The 13,084-nt window shown below is 46.4% G+C and overlaps 1 protein-coding gene across 1 annotated transcript; it reads right to left on the minus strand.

The window, feature by feature from the left end:
* Nucleotides 1–31: 31 nt before the first annotated feature.
* LOC148776509 (uncharacterized) lies at nucleotides 32–3,582 on the minus strand. The gene is made up of 2 exons (XM_088840193.1): nucleotides 916–3,582; nucleotides 32–478 (listed from the first exon to the last, which is right to left on the minus strand). Exons 1-2 carry the CDS (start codon nucleotides 3,580–3,582, stop codon nucleotides 32–34), a joined length of 3,114 nt encoding a protein of 1,037 aa, XP_088696319.1.
* Between the last annotated feature and the right edge of the window lie 9,502 nt (nucleotides 3,583–13,084).

The raw sequence follows: 13,084 nt of genomic DNA on the forward strand, positions 1-13,084 counted from the left end.
AGGGTGAGTTCTGAGTCCAAGTTTCTGGGTTTCAAGCTTCACTTGAAATGTGGGTACCTCTGATGACCAACTCCACAGGTAGATAAGTCGAGGCTTGGGTCCAGGCATTGCTGCCACTGGGTGCTGTGTTCTCACAACCAAGAACAGCCACGTGATATGGGTAGTGGTTCTCCTTGGAGTCAGAGGTAGACTGGAAAATAACAGTCTGAGGAGCAGGTGTGGTTTCTATAGCATCTGTGTCAAAGACTGGTTTGGCATCTGTCGCGATGCCATCTGCTGGAGCATAGATAACTGCCAAAGCCATAGGTGGGGGCTGGGGAAAACAGGAGCTGAAGCCATAGATGTGGGGTTGGGGAAAACAGGAGCTGAAGCTATAGTTGGGGGGCTGGGGGAAACAGGGGCTGAAGCTATAGTTGGGGGGCTGGGGGAGGCAGGACCCAAAGTCATAATTTGAGAACTGAGGGAAACAGCCAAAGCCCTAGATGGGGGGGGGGATATGAGGGAAGACAGGACACAAAGCCATAGATGGGGGGGGGGGTGAGGGAAGACAGGACACAAAGCCATAGATGGGGGGGTGAGGGAAGACAGGACACAAAGCCATAGATGGGGGGGTGGGACAGGGGAGACAGCGGCCGGACCCAAGAGGGAGGGATGGGGAAGACATAGGCTGGAGTTCTAGATAGTGGGCCTGGGGAAACCAGGACCCAAGGCCGCAGGTGGGGGCCCGGGAAAGACGGCAGCCAGAGCCCCAGACGAGGGCCCGGGGAAGACGGCAGCCGGAGCCCCAGACGAGGGCCCGGGGAAGACGGCAGCCGGAGCCCCAGACGAGGGCCCGGGGAAGACGGCAGCCGGAGCCCCAGACGAGGGCCCGGGGAAGACGGCAGCCGGAGCCCCAGACGAGGGCCCGGGGAAGACGGCAGCCGGAGCCCCAGATGGAGCCCCAGATGGGGGGCTGGGGAAGACAGAGCCTCTCTGCTGCTTATCAGTGCTCGCAAATATGGGCTGCGGGTTGGTTCGGGAGCCAAAGGGATGGTTACAAATTGCAGCCCTGCTGGAGACCATGGGCACAAATGAGAGTGTCGTGCGTGGTCTCTGTGCAGTGTGTGTCTGCTGCACCCCAATCCCTGGGGGAGACCGAAAAATCATAGCTTTAGAAGGGGGTGTAGTGTCCATGGCTGTGATGCCCGGATCTGAAGAAGACGGGGAGGTCACACTTCCAGATGCCGGGACTGTGGTGGGAAAAGGGACGGCAGTAGCAGGGATGGGCTGCACAGTTAGAACAGAGAAGGCAGCCGGAGTCCCTGATGAGGGCCCGGGGAAGACGGCAGCCAGAACCCCAGATGATGGCCCGGGGAAGACGACAGCCGGAGCCCCAGATGAGGGCCCGGGGAAGACGGCAGCCGGTGCCGCAGGTGGGGGCCCGGGGAAGACAGCAGCCGGAGCCCCAGATGATGGCCCGGGGAACACGGCAGCCGGAGTCCCTGATGAGGGCCCGGGGAAGACGGCAGCCGGAGCCCCAGATGATGGCCCGGGGAACACGGCAGCCGGAGCCCCAGATGGGGGCCCGGGGAACACGGCAGCCGGAGCCCCAGATGATGGCCCGGGGAAGACGACAGCCGGAGCCCCAGATGAGGGCCCGGGGAAGACGGCAGCCGGAGCCCCAGATGATGGCCCGGGGAACACGGCAGCCGGAGCCCCAGATGGGGGCCCGGGGAACACGGCAGCCGGAGCCCCAGATGATGGCCCGGGGAAGACGACAGCCGGAGCCCCAGATGAAGGCCCGGGGAAGACGGCAGCCGGTGCCCCAGGTGGGGGCCCGGGGAAGACGGCAGCCGGAGCCCCAGATGATGGCCCGGGGAAGACGGCAGCCGGAGCCCCAGGTGGGGGCCCGGGGAAGACGGCAGCCGGAGCCCCAGATGAGGGCCCGGGGAAGACGACAGCCGGAGCCCCAGATGAGGGCCCGGGGAAGACGGCAGCCGGAGCCCCAGCGCGGCTGGAGACCATGGGCACAAATGAGAGTGTCCTGCCTGGTCCCTGTGCAGTGTGTGTCTGCTGCACCCCAATCCCTGGGGGAGACCGAAAAATCATAGCTTTAGAAGGGGGTGTAGTGTCCATGGCTGTGATGCCCGGATCTGAAGAAGACGGGGAGGTCACACTTCCAGATGCCGGGACTGTGGTGGGAAAAGGGACGGCAGTAGCAGGGATGGGCTGCACAGTCAGAACAGCGGGGGCGATGGGAGGGTTTGGAAGAGGGGTGAGTAAGGATAAGGGAGGGGGAGGATCTACACACATGGGTGTTGGGGATTCAGTTCTGTAGGAGGGTGGTGGTAAGGAGAGGGTTGGGGTGCTCAGTGGTTTGGAGAGGTCAGAAGTAAAAGGGGGTGCTGCTCTGACTGAACACCGAGTGCCTTCATCCTTCTCAAGGTTCATTCCCACAATGGGATTGCAAACTGGAGGAAGACGAGCACGTGCAGCAATAGCAGCGTGAGAGTACACGGGGGCTGTGTATCTTGCCCCCTGATCCAGACAAGTTGTCAGGCAAGGTGGACGGCCAGCCAGATTGAGGAATCTGGAGTTCCGGTCGGCCAAATTGCTGGTAGCAGGAGGGACCGCCAAAGTGTGACTGACCGGAATCAGGGAGCCTGTCGTCCCTGGGGCAGGCGGAGGGACACTGTGGCGTCGCATGGCCTTCCTTGCATCCTTCAGGATTTTGTTCCGCTGACGCTGCATGCTTTGTTTCAGGGTGCCCCAGGTTTTGGCAAGAGTCATGCCTGGAAGCTTCGGAGGAGGGGGAAGGTTGCTGCGACCCCACGGCAGAGGCAGCGGTGGTGGCAGTGGTGGCAGCAGTGGCGGCAGTGGCAGAAAAAGCGGCACGGGTGTCTTCCGCTTGACGGGGTGCCTACTGCTGGCAGATCCCAGGGGCGAAGAGCTTCTCCGTGGGGTGTCTGAAGGTTGTTTATGCTGCAGCACCTTCCCGGAAATCAGTGACTCTGGGGAGCTGGGTCGGTGGTCTTCTCCCAGCACCTCTATTGGCCTCTCGGGCAGCAGGTTGCAGCACGGACCTGGGGCAGAGAGCACCGTGGCCAGGGGCCCAGGTTGCAAGGGAGGCTGGCCGTCTCCACCAGTGCCGGCTGGGCTTCCGGAGGAATTCAGCCGAGACCCCTGGGCTTTCTCACGGAAGCTGCCTTCTGGGTGCACCGGAAGGAGGTTTGGAGGCTCAGGACTGCACTGCAGGGATGTGAGGACCCCGCTGGTCTCCTGGGGCCTGGGTGTCGCTGTCACATCCCCACTGTGGTACAGACCATCGTCCTGTCCTTCGGCCTCTGCGTGGCCTTCCTCCTTTGTCATGCCTTCCCTGGGCTCTTCTTGGCCCATCACCTCTCTCTCCTTTGCGCAAGGAAGTGGGAGGTGACTGGTTGGTACCAGCTTCCCAGGCTTGACCACCTGAGCAGGTAGCTCAGGTAGTGAATACAGGAGCGTAGTTGCCCATACAGTATTGATTGCACACCAAAACGCCAGAGAATAGAGTGTGAAACTGGGAGAGTGCCTCCCTAGCTTCTGACTCCTCTCGTGGTCAAGCATGCACTGGAGGGGGGAGTCCTCAGCCTGGCCTTTGTGATGAGTCCATGGTATACGTGTCACAGAGAAACTGTGCTGCGCGCGCGTGGGTGTGGCAAATTACAGGGCAAAGGGCAGGGCCCCAGCGCATGACCCCTCCCAGGCTCTCTAGCAGCTGAGACTTCCCACTGTGGGCGGCAGGTGTTTGGCACCAGAGGGGCCACCATGCAAAGACTGGTAAGGACTGTGGGGGCCTCCTCCTCCAGAGCTCATCCTGTCTATCACCTCCTCATGCAGCCCCCTTGGTGCCTGCATTTGTATCGGTCAGCCCTTCCCTGCCTGTGTCTCAGAGGCCTGTGCAAAGCTGAGTGCAAGAGCCACCCATCCTGTCGGGGGGTGGTCCAGCACCTATGGGGACCTCCCCAGCTTCTCTGCGAGACCTGGAACCAGGAGCACCTTCTCCACTGCTGCTCCTCTGCCATCATCACCAGCCGGCAGGGAATGCAGAGCCCTCACCTGGCCGGATGCTGCCCCCCACAACCTCCCTTCCTGGCAGGTAAGGCTCTTCACGTCTTTTTAGAAATTTGGTACAACAGTTCGACTTTAGACTGGTCTTCAGGGTGTGCAGAGAGTGATGGCTTAGCCAGGATTTGAACCAAGCCTTCTCTGGGCTGTGTGCCTCCTGGTCATACATGCTTCATGTATGACTGTTCTTTTCTTGTACTCCTGATGACAATCAGCCCCAAGTGTCATACCGATAATGAGCCTATATCCTACCCTGTAGAGGTTTTCTTTTGCTCAGTTCATGAGTTGATCACCTACCGCACTGGGTTCTGATCTCAGAAGATGCAGGTGAGGGACCACCAGTTGTCAGCAGAGCACCAGCGGAGGTTTTCCCTTTGGTCTAGTTTGAAGAATCCAGATGTGTAAAGATTATAGTCTAGATAAAGCGTGGGCTTTCCTGAAAGAAATTTACCAGTGAATTATTCTGTATGGATTAGAAGCCAATTTCTATGGATGGCCTTCCTGGAGTATGTTCAGTGAGGCAACTCATTCACGTCTAGAAAGCAAACACATCATTTATTGCAGCTTCATAGCGGAGCACTGTGTCAGTTTAGAATAGTACAATTTGGTCACTGTGAGCATGTCAGCTTGGTCCACTCTTTACTACTATATATAATTCTAGAGATTCTTATGCCCAGGAGAGAAGACGCACTCTTGTGTGTCTAGAACAAGGGAAACATGTTATTATTCACAAGGTAGAAGCTTCAAAAGAATGGGAAAGAACTGAAAAATCCTAGTCTAACATGGCTTTATTGAGTTTAAATCTTGTTTCTTTGGCTTACTTCATTGGAGTGTTTTCTTTCTCCTGGGCTGACATGTGGTTACACATTAGGCATGTGACATGTAGAGGTTTCAGAACCCAGAATTGTATTGATCAGTGAAACTTGATTTATATATTTTCATTTAAAATATATTTAAAATAACACTGGACATAATTCATATATTATAAATTAGTTTTGCCCTCTGCTCTTGAGATTCTTTTTCTAGTATGTCAGAGTAAATTTGGACTTCCATCCCCAATAAGACTTGAGATTGGAGGACACAAAAGGTTTTTCTCAGACCTAAATTATGTCTGAAAAAAGCGAGAAATGTCATAAGCCCTATGTGACCTCTCTAGGAGCAGAAATGATTTACAGCCGTGGCATTTAACCATAATTCCTTGATCTCGTTTGAGAAGAGTTCAGTAAGGAGCAACCTCTTGATTTTTGTTTCTTCCCTGTTTCCTTGTCTTGCTTACCAACAATCCATTGTAATCCATGAATTAATATGACATCAGGCTGAGTGGTCTCTGGAGCTCATTCGAGTAACTTTTTTCCCTAAAATAACTTTAATTTCCTTGTTTTTCAGTTCCTCTTGTCTCCTTGCCCTTTACTAAAACCAGAATTCACCAAAAGCTGACTGGCTTTGTGCAGACCCTTCTTAGGACAATCTTTCCTTAATTATTTTACTCATCACTCTGTTTCATTTTTTGCCTTCTAGAAATATGTTGAAAGCTTTCTGTAGTTGATGACTTCCACAACCTCTTGGCTTTTATTGGCTTGTTAATTTTGGTATTTTTACACTGTTATTTAAATATGGTTTCAGAAAGAAGAGAAAGTAAATATGTGTTCTAGTCTGCATCTTGAGCTGAAAATCCCTGTCAGTTCTAGCATCCAGCATTTCCATGCGGGGGGGGGGGAGGGGGAGGTGGGGGGGAAACCTTGGCATTAATAGGTGTAACACTCAAGATTTCAGCTTTTCTTGGGCAATCACTAAGGACTTAGTATGTGGTAATTTCTAATGCTTCTGCTGCTGCTAAGTTGCGTCAGTTGTGTACTGACTCTGTGCGACCCCACAGTTGGCAGCCCACCAGGCTCCTCCGTCCCTAGGATTCTCCAGGCAAGAATACTGGAGTGGGTTGCCATTTCCTTCTCCAGTGCATGAAAGTGAAAAGTGAAAGTGAAGTTGCTCAGTCGCGTCCGACTCCTCGTGACCCCATGGACTGTAGCCTACCAGGCTCCTCTGTCCATGGGATTTCCCAGGCAAGAGTACTGGAGTGGGTTGCCATTGGGTTGCCATTGCCTTCTCCAAACTTCTAATGGGAAAGTAATAATAACTATTTCATGGATTATTTGAGAATTACATTAGATAATGAAGATGCAAATGCTTTCTAAAGTTTAAAAGTCCATACAAATGTTTTTGGTTATTGATTTGTTGCTACTTCAGTTTTACTTGACAGTGATTTATGACCTTGCTTATGTGAGAAGATGCCTTCTGATTTGTTGTTTTGAAAGTTAGATTATATTTTTCAACAGCTCAATGAAAATAGCACCATTTCTGAAGGTTAAGGGTGAAACCGTGAATGTCTCTTGACACCTGTCACTTTACAATATTTTCAGCAGCTAATTCACTCATGGATTCCTCCTCCCAGTTTTGTTGTGGACCTACTACCAGCCCGATGATTTCCATCAGGTGTTGGAAAACATTTTCTGGAGTTTTACATATGTATCTTAGACTCGGTGGGCCGCATACAGTTTCTGTAGCTTCTCCTCCTCCTCTTTCTTCAGCAGCCTTTCAAAATGTGAGGTTCAGTATTAGCTCAGCAGTCATAAAAGAACAGGCTGAGCTCACAGTGATTTGTGAGCAATTATTTGCCAGTCCCTGCTCTACATTGTCACTGAATAAGAGGTGCGTTTTTGAGTAAATCATGTCTTTGAGTCAACTCTTGGTCTTCCGGAGCTTGTCCTTACTCTCTTGCAGTTTCTAATCAACAGGGCATTCAGAGAGATCCTGTTAAAACGTAAATCGGGTCGTATTGCTCAGATCTCTTCAGTGACTTAAAAAGCAAAGTCCTCAGAGTGCCTCCACAGGCCTAGAAATCTGGGCCTCTGTTTCTTCCTGACTTGTTCCTTCTCCTCTCTGCTTTGCTCACTCTATTTCCCACGCGCTGACACCCTTTCTGTCCTTGAATACTCTAGGCACATTCTTGCCTCCTCCTCTTGCCATCTGACTGTTCCTTCTGCTGGGAATATTCATTCCCCAGATATGCACCTTGCTCCCTTCCACAACCACCTTAAATTCCTTGATACATTTTATCTTCCCCATAAAGCCTTCATTTATTACTTAATTTCAAGTGGCAGGTGCCTTCTATCAGCCATCTCCATCTCCCTACCATGCTTTCTATTTTTTCCCTAGCACTTACCTGATATACTAGTTATTCTATGCATCTATGTAATTTTTATTTACATATTTATACTTATATTTTTTTATATTTGCTTGTTTATTTTTGTCTGCCCCCTCAATTGGAGAGAGGGTATATTCATCTGTGTTGATCACTGCTGTGTCATCACCCTACAAAACATACTGAAGAATGGTGCCTGAAATTTGATAAGGGATTAAGAAATTGGCCACATCACTAAATAGGTACACAAATTAATGAACAAATCTCCAGGGCTTCTGGATTGAGGGCTAATGAAAAGAGGAAGGAAAATGGTTGGGACAGGGTACTACAAGAAGTAGAATTTGGAATACTCTGATAGCTATCCTAATAGATAAGGGCTTGTTAATTTAGATAGTTTTTTTTTTTTGACAATATTATATTGGTTGGTTTTGCCATACATTGACATGAATCTGCCCCGGGTGTAGAGAGCTGGCAACTAGGGACACACAGCATCAAGATTTTTATAATATATTGTGTAGAGTTCTTTTTAAGTGTGCACAGATATCACTGAAAATCTATGCATGTGTGCATGCCTCTATTACTTTATTTAGTGCTTTACAAGAGCCCCTCAAGGGCAGGGTTATAGTATCAGTATCTTTCCTTTATGATGAGGCTGAATTTGTTCAAAATTGTATCATAATTTATTTGTGTCTGTGAAACTAGACTTAGTTTTTGAGTAGACCCTCCCTAGAAATCTGTGACATTAATAAAACCAACAAACATGTGTTCAGCTTCCAGTGATACACATACTACCGACTCAATTATGGGCCATCCATTTTAATGAAGGCAAGAAGTGATTTAACAAATACAGAGCAAAGAGAGTATTAAGTTTTGTCCTCTGTTAATATTAGTAATGGATAAAGAGGGCTCTAACACCTTCAAGATAGCTTGAGACCATCATCTCTTGTGTCATGGCAGAGGGATGTTCAGCCAGGATATTGTTCTCTGTCACTCAGAAAAATACCCATAATGGATAATTATACCTACTGAGTCGGATATGGGATATTTGGGTGATTAGGAGTCCTTGAGCATGATTCTTTCAGATGCCTTAGCTACAAGATGAAGCTAGCAGCTTTGGACACTTTCAGCAGTGAAGAGTTTGGATGTTCATTTTTGTGCTGAATGAAATGAGCTTATTTCTTCTTGAAAAGCCTCCCACATACCATTTCTAACCTCTGTTTTCTGTTTGGAAAGACTTTTAGAAATTAAAGATCAAGATCAAGCTCTTTCTTGGGTGAAAGAACTCAAGACCCCAGCATGGATGGTATGGTCCCAATCACATTTGTAAAAAGCAAAAGGAACCATCATCTCTGAATCTACAAGTAATTTAGAACAGGCTTCTTCTAAGGATGGGGGATATTTTTGTTTATGGGGAGAGGGTCAGGTCAGAGGGAGAATGACAGTGACTAAAACACCATTCAGTTCAGTTCAGTCGCTCAGTCGTGTCCGACTCTTTGTGACCCCATGAATCATACCATTACACACCCTTATATTTTTAATCTTTATAAGAGAAAATAAAACAAATCTTACTCAAAAAAAATCAAGATAAAAATAAATCGCAACTGATACATGGAATATTTTTCTGACTTAAAAGACCATGCAGAATTAAATATGACCAAGTTCAAATCTGAGCTACTAGGGCTTCTCTGGTAGTTCAGATGGTAAAGAATCTGCTTTTTATGCAGGAGACCTGGTTTCAATCCCTGGGTTGGGAAGATCCCCTGGAGAAGGAAATGGCAACCCATTCCAATATTCTTGCCAGGAAAATCCCATGGACAGAGGAACTTGGCAGGCTACAGTCCATAGGGTCACCAAGTCAGACAGGACTGAACCAACTTAGCACTAGCACAGTTCAAATGTTAATTTCATTTTAATGTGTATAATGAAGTGAAATCTTCAAGGTGCCAGAAAACAAGAATTCACCTACTTGAAACTGCAGCACAGCACACACACTTCAGTTACCAGTTCTGTTCATTCCACAGAATTTTCATAAAACATAGTGTTCTATATACCTGGTCTGTATCTCACTTATTTTTAAGAATTTCCAGATAACTCTTCATACATAGTGTTACAATTTCAATCTTGCCAAGTCCTGCACCAGTTACATAGAACACAGCACATTTATTCCTCTGGGTTGTTCAGATCCCAGTGAAAGAAGCATGGAGTGCGTCAAAGAGATCAGGATTCTTGTCCCAGATTTACCATAAAATAATTGTGTTCTCAGGAAAATTGTAGTTATTCTAGACCCCTTTCCTTCTCTTTATTTCCACAGAGTCGCACTAGGTGACACCAAATAACATCCCACTCTTTGCAGTGATAGCTTCGATGTTATTGGTATTCTAAACAAATGAAGACAATGACACGTGAAGCTGTGCACCATCTCTGTAACCATGTTTTTAGAGTTGCCCCTATTTTAAAAATGAAAAGATGGCTGAGCACAGAAGTAGATGTTTTGACCAGAGGCTCCAAAGTAAATGCAACTAAACCACAAGTTTTCTTCTTTCCGAAGCTCACTTAACGGAAACATAGGCTGATGGATATTAAGCTGTAAAGCATATTATCAGTGTATTTTAAAAGAAAGTATTCTTCTAGAATTTTTAATTAGTAGCGGCAACCCACTCCAGTGTTCTTGCCTGGAGAATCCCAGGGACGGGGGACCCTGGTGGGCTTCCGTCTATGGGGTCACACAGAGTCAGACACGACTGAAGTGACGCAGCAGCAGCAGGAAGTTTTGAAATTCTTAAAAGATCATCTGATCTTGTGAGATTTACAGATTCATTTTCCAGTCAAGCAAGTTGAATTAGGGCATCTGAACTTCTGGATGCATCCCAGAACTAAAATTCTGAACCTCTTGAGTTTTTCTTCATGCTGTCAGAAAGTCATGCAAGATAATCCTTTTAATAGAGAGTATGGATGGACTTGTATATTTTCATATAAGAAAGCATTGTGGTGAGTCAGGATGGAAGTGAAGCCCTCAGTCTCAGAGGGGTATTGAGCTCCTGGTGAAATAGAGTCATCATTTCTTCAACATAGAAAAGCAGTTATCTGAAGTTATTAACACCAAATAACTACTGATACATTTATTTGTGATCCATGTATTTACTGTACCAACTAGGTGTGTTCTCTTTGGGAAGTACACAGCTGTTTGAGACACAGATTGTTTATTTTTGTTTGTTTTCCCACAAAGACCGTGACCTTCTGATCAGGAACATCTATATTTTACTAACTTCTGGAACCACCAGCTAACACAGTATCTAAAATATAGCCAATGAATAGGAAATCAATGAACACATTTTTAAAGTATGGGCCAGGGCATGGGCAAATATAAATTTTTTGTTTTCAGTCATAACATAATTGAAACATGTAAATGATACAGACAACAAGTGCTACAATATTTCAAAGAAGGCATAAAACAGATAACCTGTAAGGATCTATTGTATAGCACAGGGAGCTATGCTCAATATTTTATAATAACTTATTAATGGAAAAGAATCTGATAAAGGATGTATATTTAATCACTGAACTGTATACCTGAAACAAACATGGCATTGTAAATCAACTAGACTTCAATTTAAAAAGCAGACGACAATAAAAGACACCAAGAAGTCATAGACATTCTTATGATATTTCCATAAAGAAGCCGAATGAAGAAGAGAGAGATAGCTTTTGAATTAACCAGAGGAGGAGTCACAGAGAACCTAGCCTTGGACCGGAACTTGAGTTTACATTAAGATTGCAGTGCAGGTACAGATGTAGGTGATCACATACACTCACTATAAGGAGACTCGCTGAAGTTATGAGTCTCGTTCAAGATCCCAAAGCAAGTACATTGTGGAGTCAAAATTTTAAGTGACACCTAATACACTAAACTCCAACCAGTCCATCCTAAAGGAAATCAGTCTTGGTGTTCATTGGAAGGACTGATGTTGAAGCTGAAACTCCAATATTTTGGCCACTTGATGCAAAGAGCTGACTCATTTGAAAAGCCCCTGATGTTGGGAAAGATTGAAGGCAGGAGGAGAAGGGGACGACAGAGGATGAGATGGTTAGATGGCATCACCAACTCAATGGATATGAGTTTGGGTAAACTCCGGGAGTTGATGATGGACGGGGAGGCCTGATGTGTTACGGTTCATGGGGTCACAAAGAGTCGGATGCGACTGAGTGACTGAACTGAACTGAATACACACACACACACACGACTGAGTGACTGAACTGAACTGAATACACACACACACACACGACTGAGTGACTGAACTGAACTAAACTGAATACACACACACACACACACGACTGAGTGACTGAACTGAACTAAACTGCACACACACACACACACACACACACACACCACCCCCACCCCGCCAAGCCCTTTCTGTGATACTGTGTTGTCATTGAAACAGTGTTGTTTCTTTTTGGTAGATTATAGCAGAAATTGGTTCTAGTATTTCCTGCAGTAATTACTACTTCTGTTTATCCCCTCTAGAGTTGATCTTCAAAATTTCCATTAGAATTGTTTTGCCAAAATGAAACACACACATATTCATGATGCCCATATCCAAGTATTTCTTCTGCTGTTCCCTGCTTCTCTTCTAGGATTATACGAACAATTCACTCTCTTGAATTATGCTTTTCCCTTCTTGAAGAATTCTCTCCTCCCTATTGGGCACCTGGAAAACCTGCTTCATTTCTGAGTCAAAACTCAGTTTACATATTATCTCTTTTGTGCTGTCTTCTCTTTAGTGTTGTGATCACTTTCCTTTTTGCTTCCATTACACTTTTGCATACCTGATTGTTGCACTTTTTTACACAAAGTTGGATTTTATACATATCTCGGGCTTCTTCTGAGCAACATTCCTTGGGGCCAGGGACTACCTTTTCTTCATCTGTTGATGCAGCCTTAGCATGTTACTTGGTATCCAGTAGTTAATATAAAAATGAGATTTGAACAAATTTGAAAAGGTAGGTACATATGATTTATTATGACTTTACAGACATAACAGGAAAAAACATTACTGTTGGTGCTGAATGTTCACTTCTACTGTAGTGAATGGTGGTGGTACTTGACTCCACTTATAATGTTTTACCCACTATTTTATGTATTTGTACCTGATATCTCTTCTTTATTTCCATCTATATATTTTTTGCTTATCCAAGTAAAGCAGGAATGAGGGTAGGGCTAGGCTATACTTGGCTGGAATAGTAAAGACATTGTGTGATTTTTGGTGAGAAAATCTTGACACATAAGAGGTCTACATCTTTCCTTTGAGGCATACGGAGACTCTGCCTCTAAAGAGTTTTATTAGCAACTAATCAAGATGTTTTTGCACAAGACTCCTGATTAGCTATTAGTAATACTATGAGTGAATCAGAACTAAAGAAGTTTCTGATTTGTTTTACATTGTAAGTGTAGGTTATTATTTTTTAATGCTGGGGGTGGTGGTGGTGGGGAGTAAGGGAATGGTCTTTTCCCCATCTTGAAGTTTCAATCCTGTCAAGAGAGATCTTAGGGTAATTTCAGCCCTGCTTCTTTACTTACTCCACCCCAGGGTGATCAAGTGAGTTATATAGGAAGCTTGAAAAGAATTAAGTGGGCATGTTTGTCTTAACTAATTCTGTTCTCTCCCTTGAGAGTGAGAGCTGGTATCTTCTGTTTCTGTCATCCTGTGTATTACTAGTTCAGTTATGGACTAGTAATTTCTGGGGTTCAGTTATGGGATCATTTCATTCAAACTGGATTCTAAACCAGGGTTAGATCAGTATCAG

This window comes from Moschus berezovskii, chromosome 9 (genome assembly GCF_049115385.1).
Source record: "Moschus berezovskii isolate FMDL1 chromosome 9, NW_MosBer_1.0, whole genome shotgun sequence".
In the NCBI taxonomy this organism is placed as follows: Eukaryota; Metazoa; Chordata; class Mammalia; order Artiodactyla; family Moschidae; genus Moschus; species Moschus berezovskii.

Excerpts from the sequence above, each read along its gene's own strand:
- LOC148776509 (XM_088840193.1), bottom strand. The coding sequence starts at position 3,582 with ATGCTTGACCACGAGAGGAGTCAGAAGCTAGGGAGGCACTCTCCCAGT. Across the intron at positions 479-915 it reads CATCTGGGGCTCCGGCTGCC|GGCTTTGGCTGTTTCCCTCA; the intron begins GTCTTCCCCGGG and ends CCCCCCATCTAG.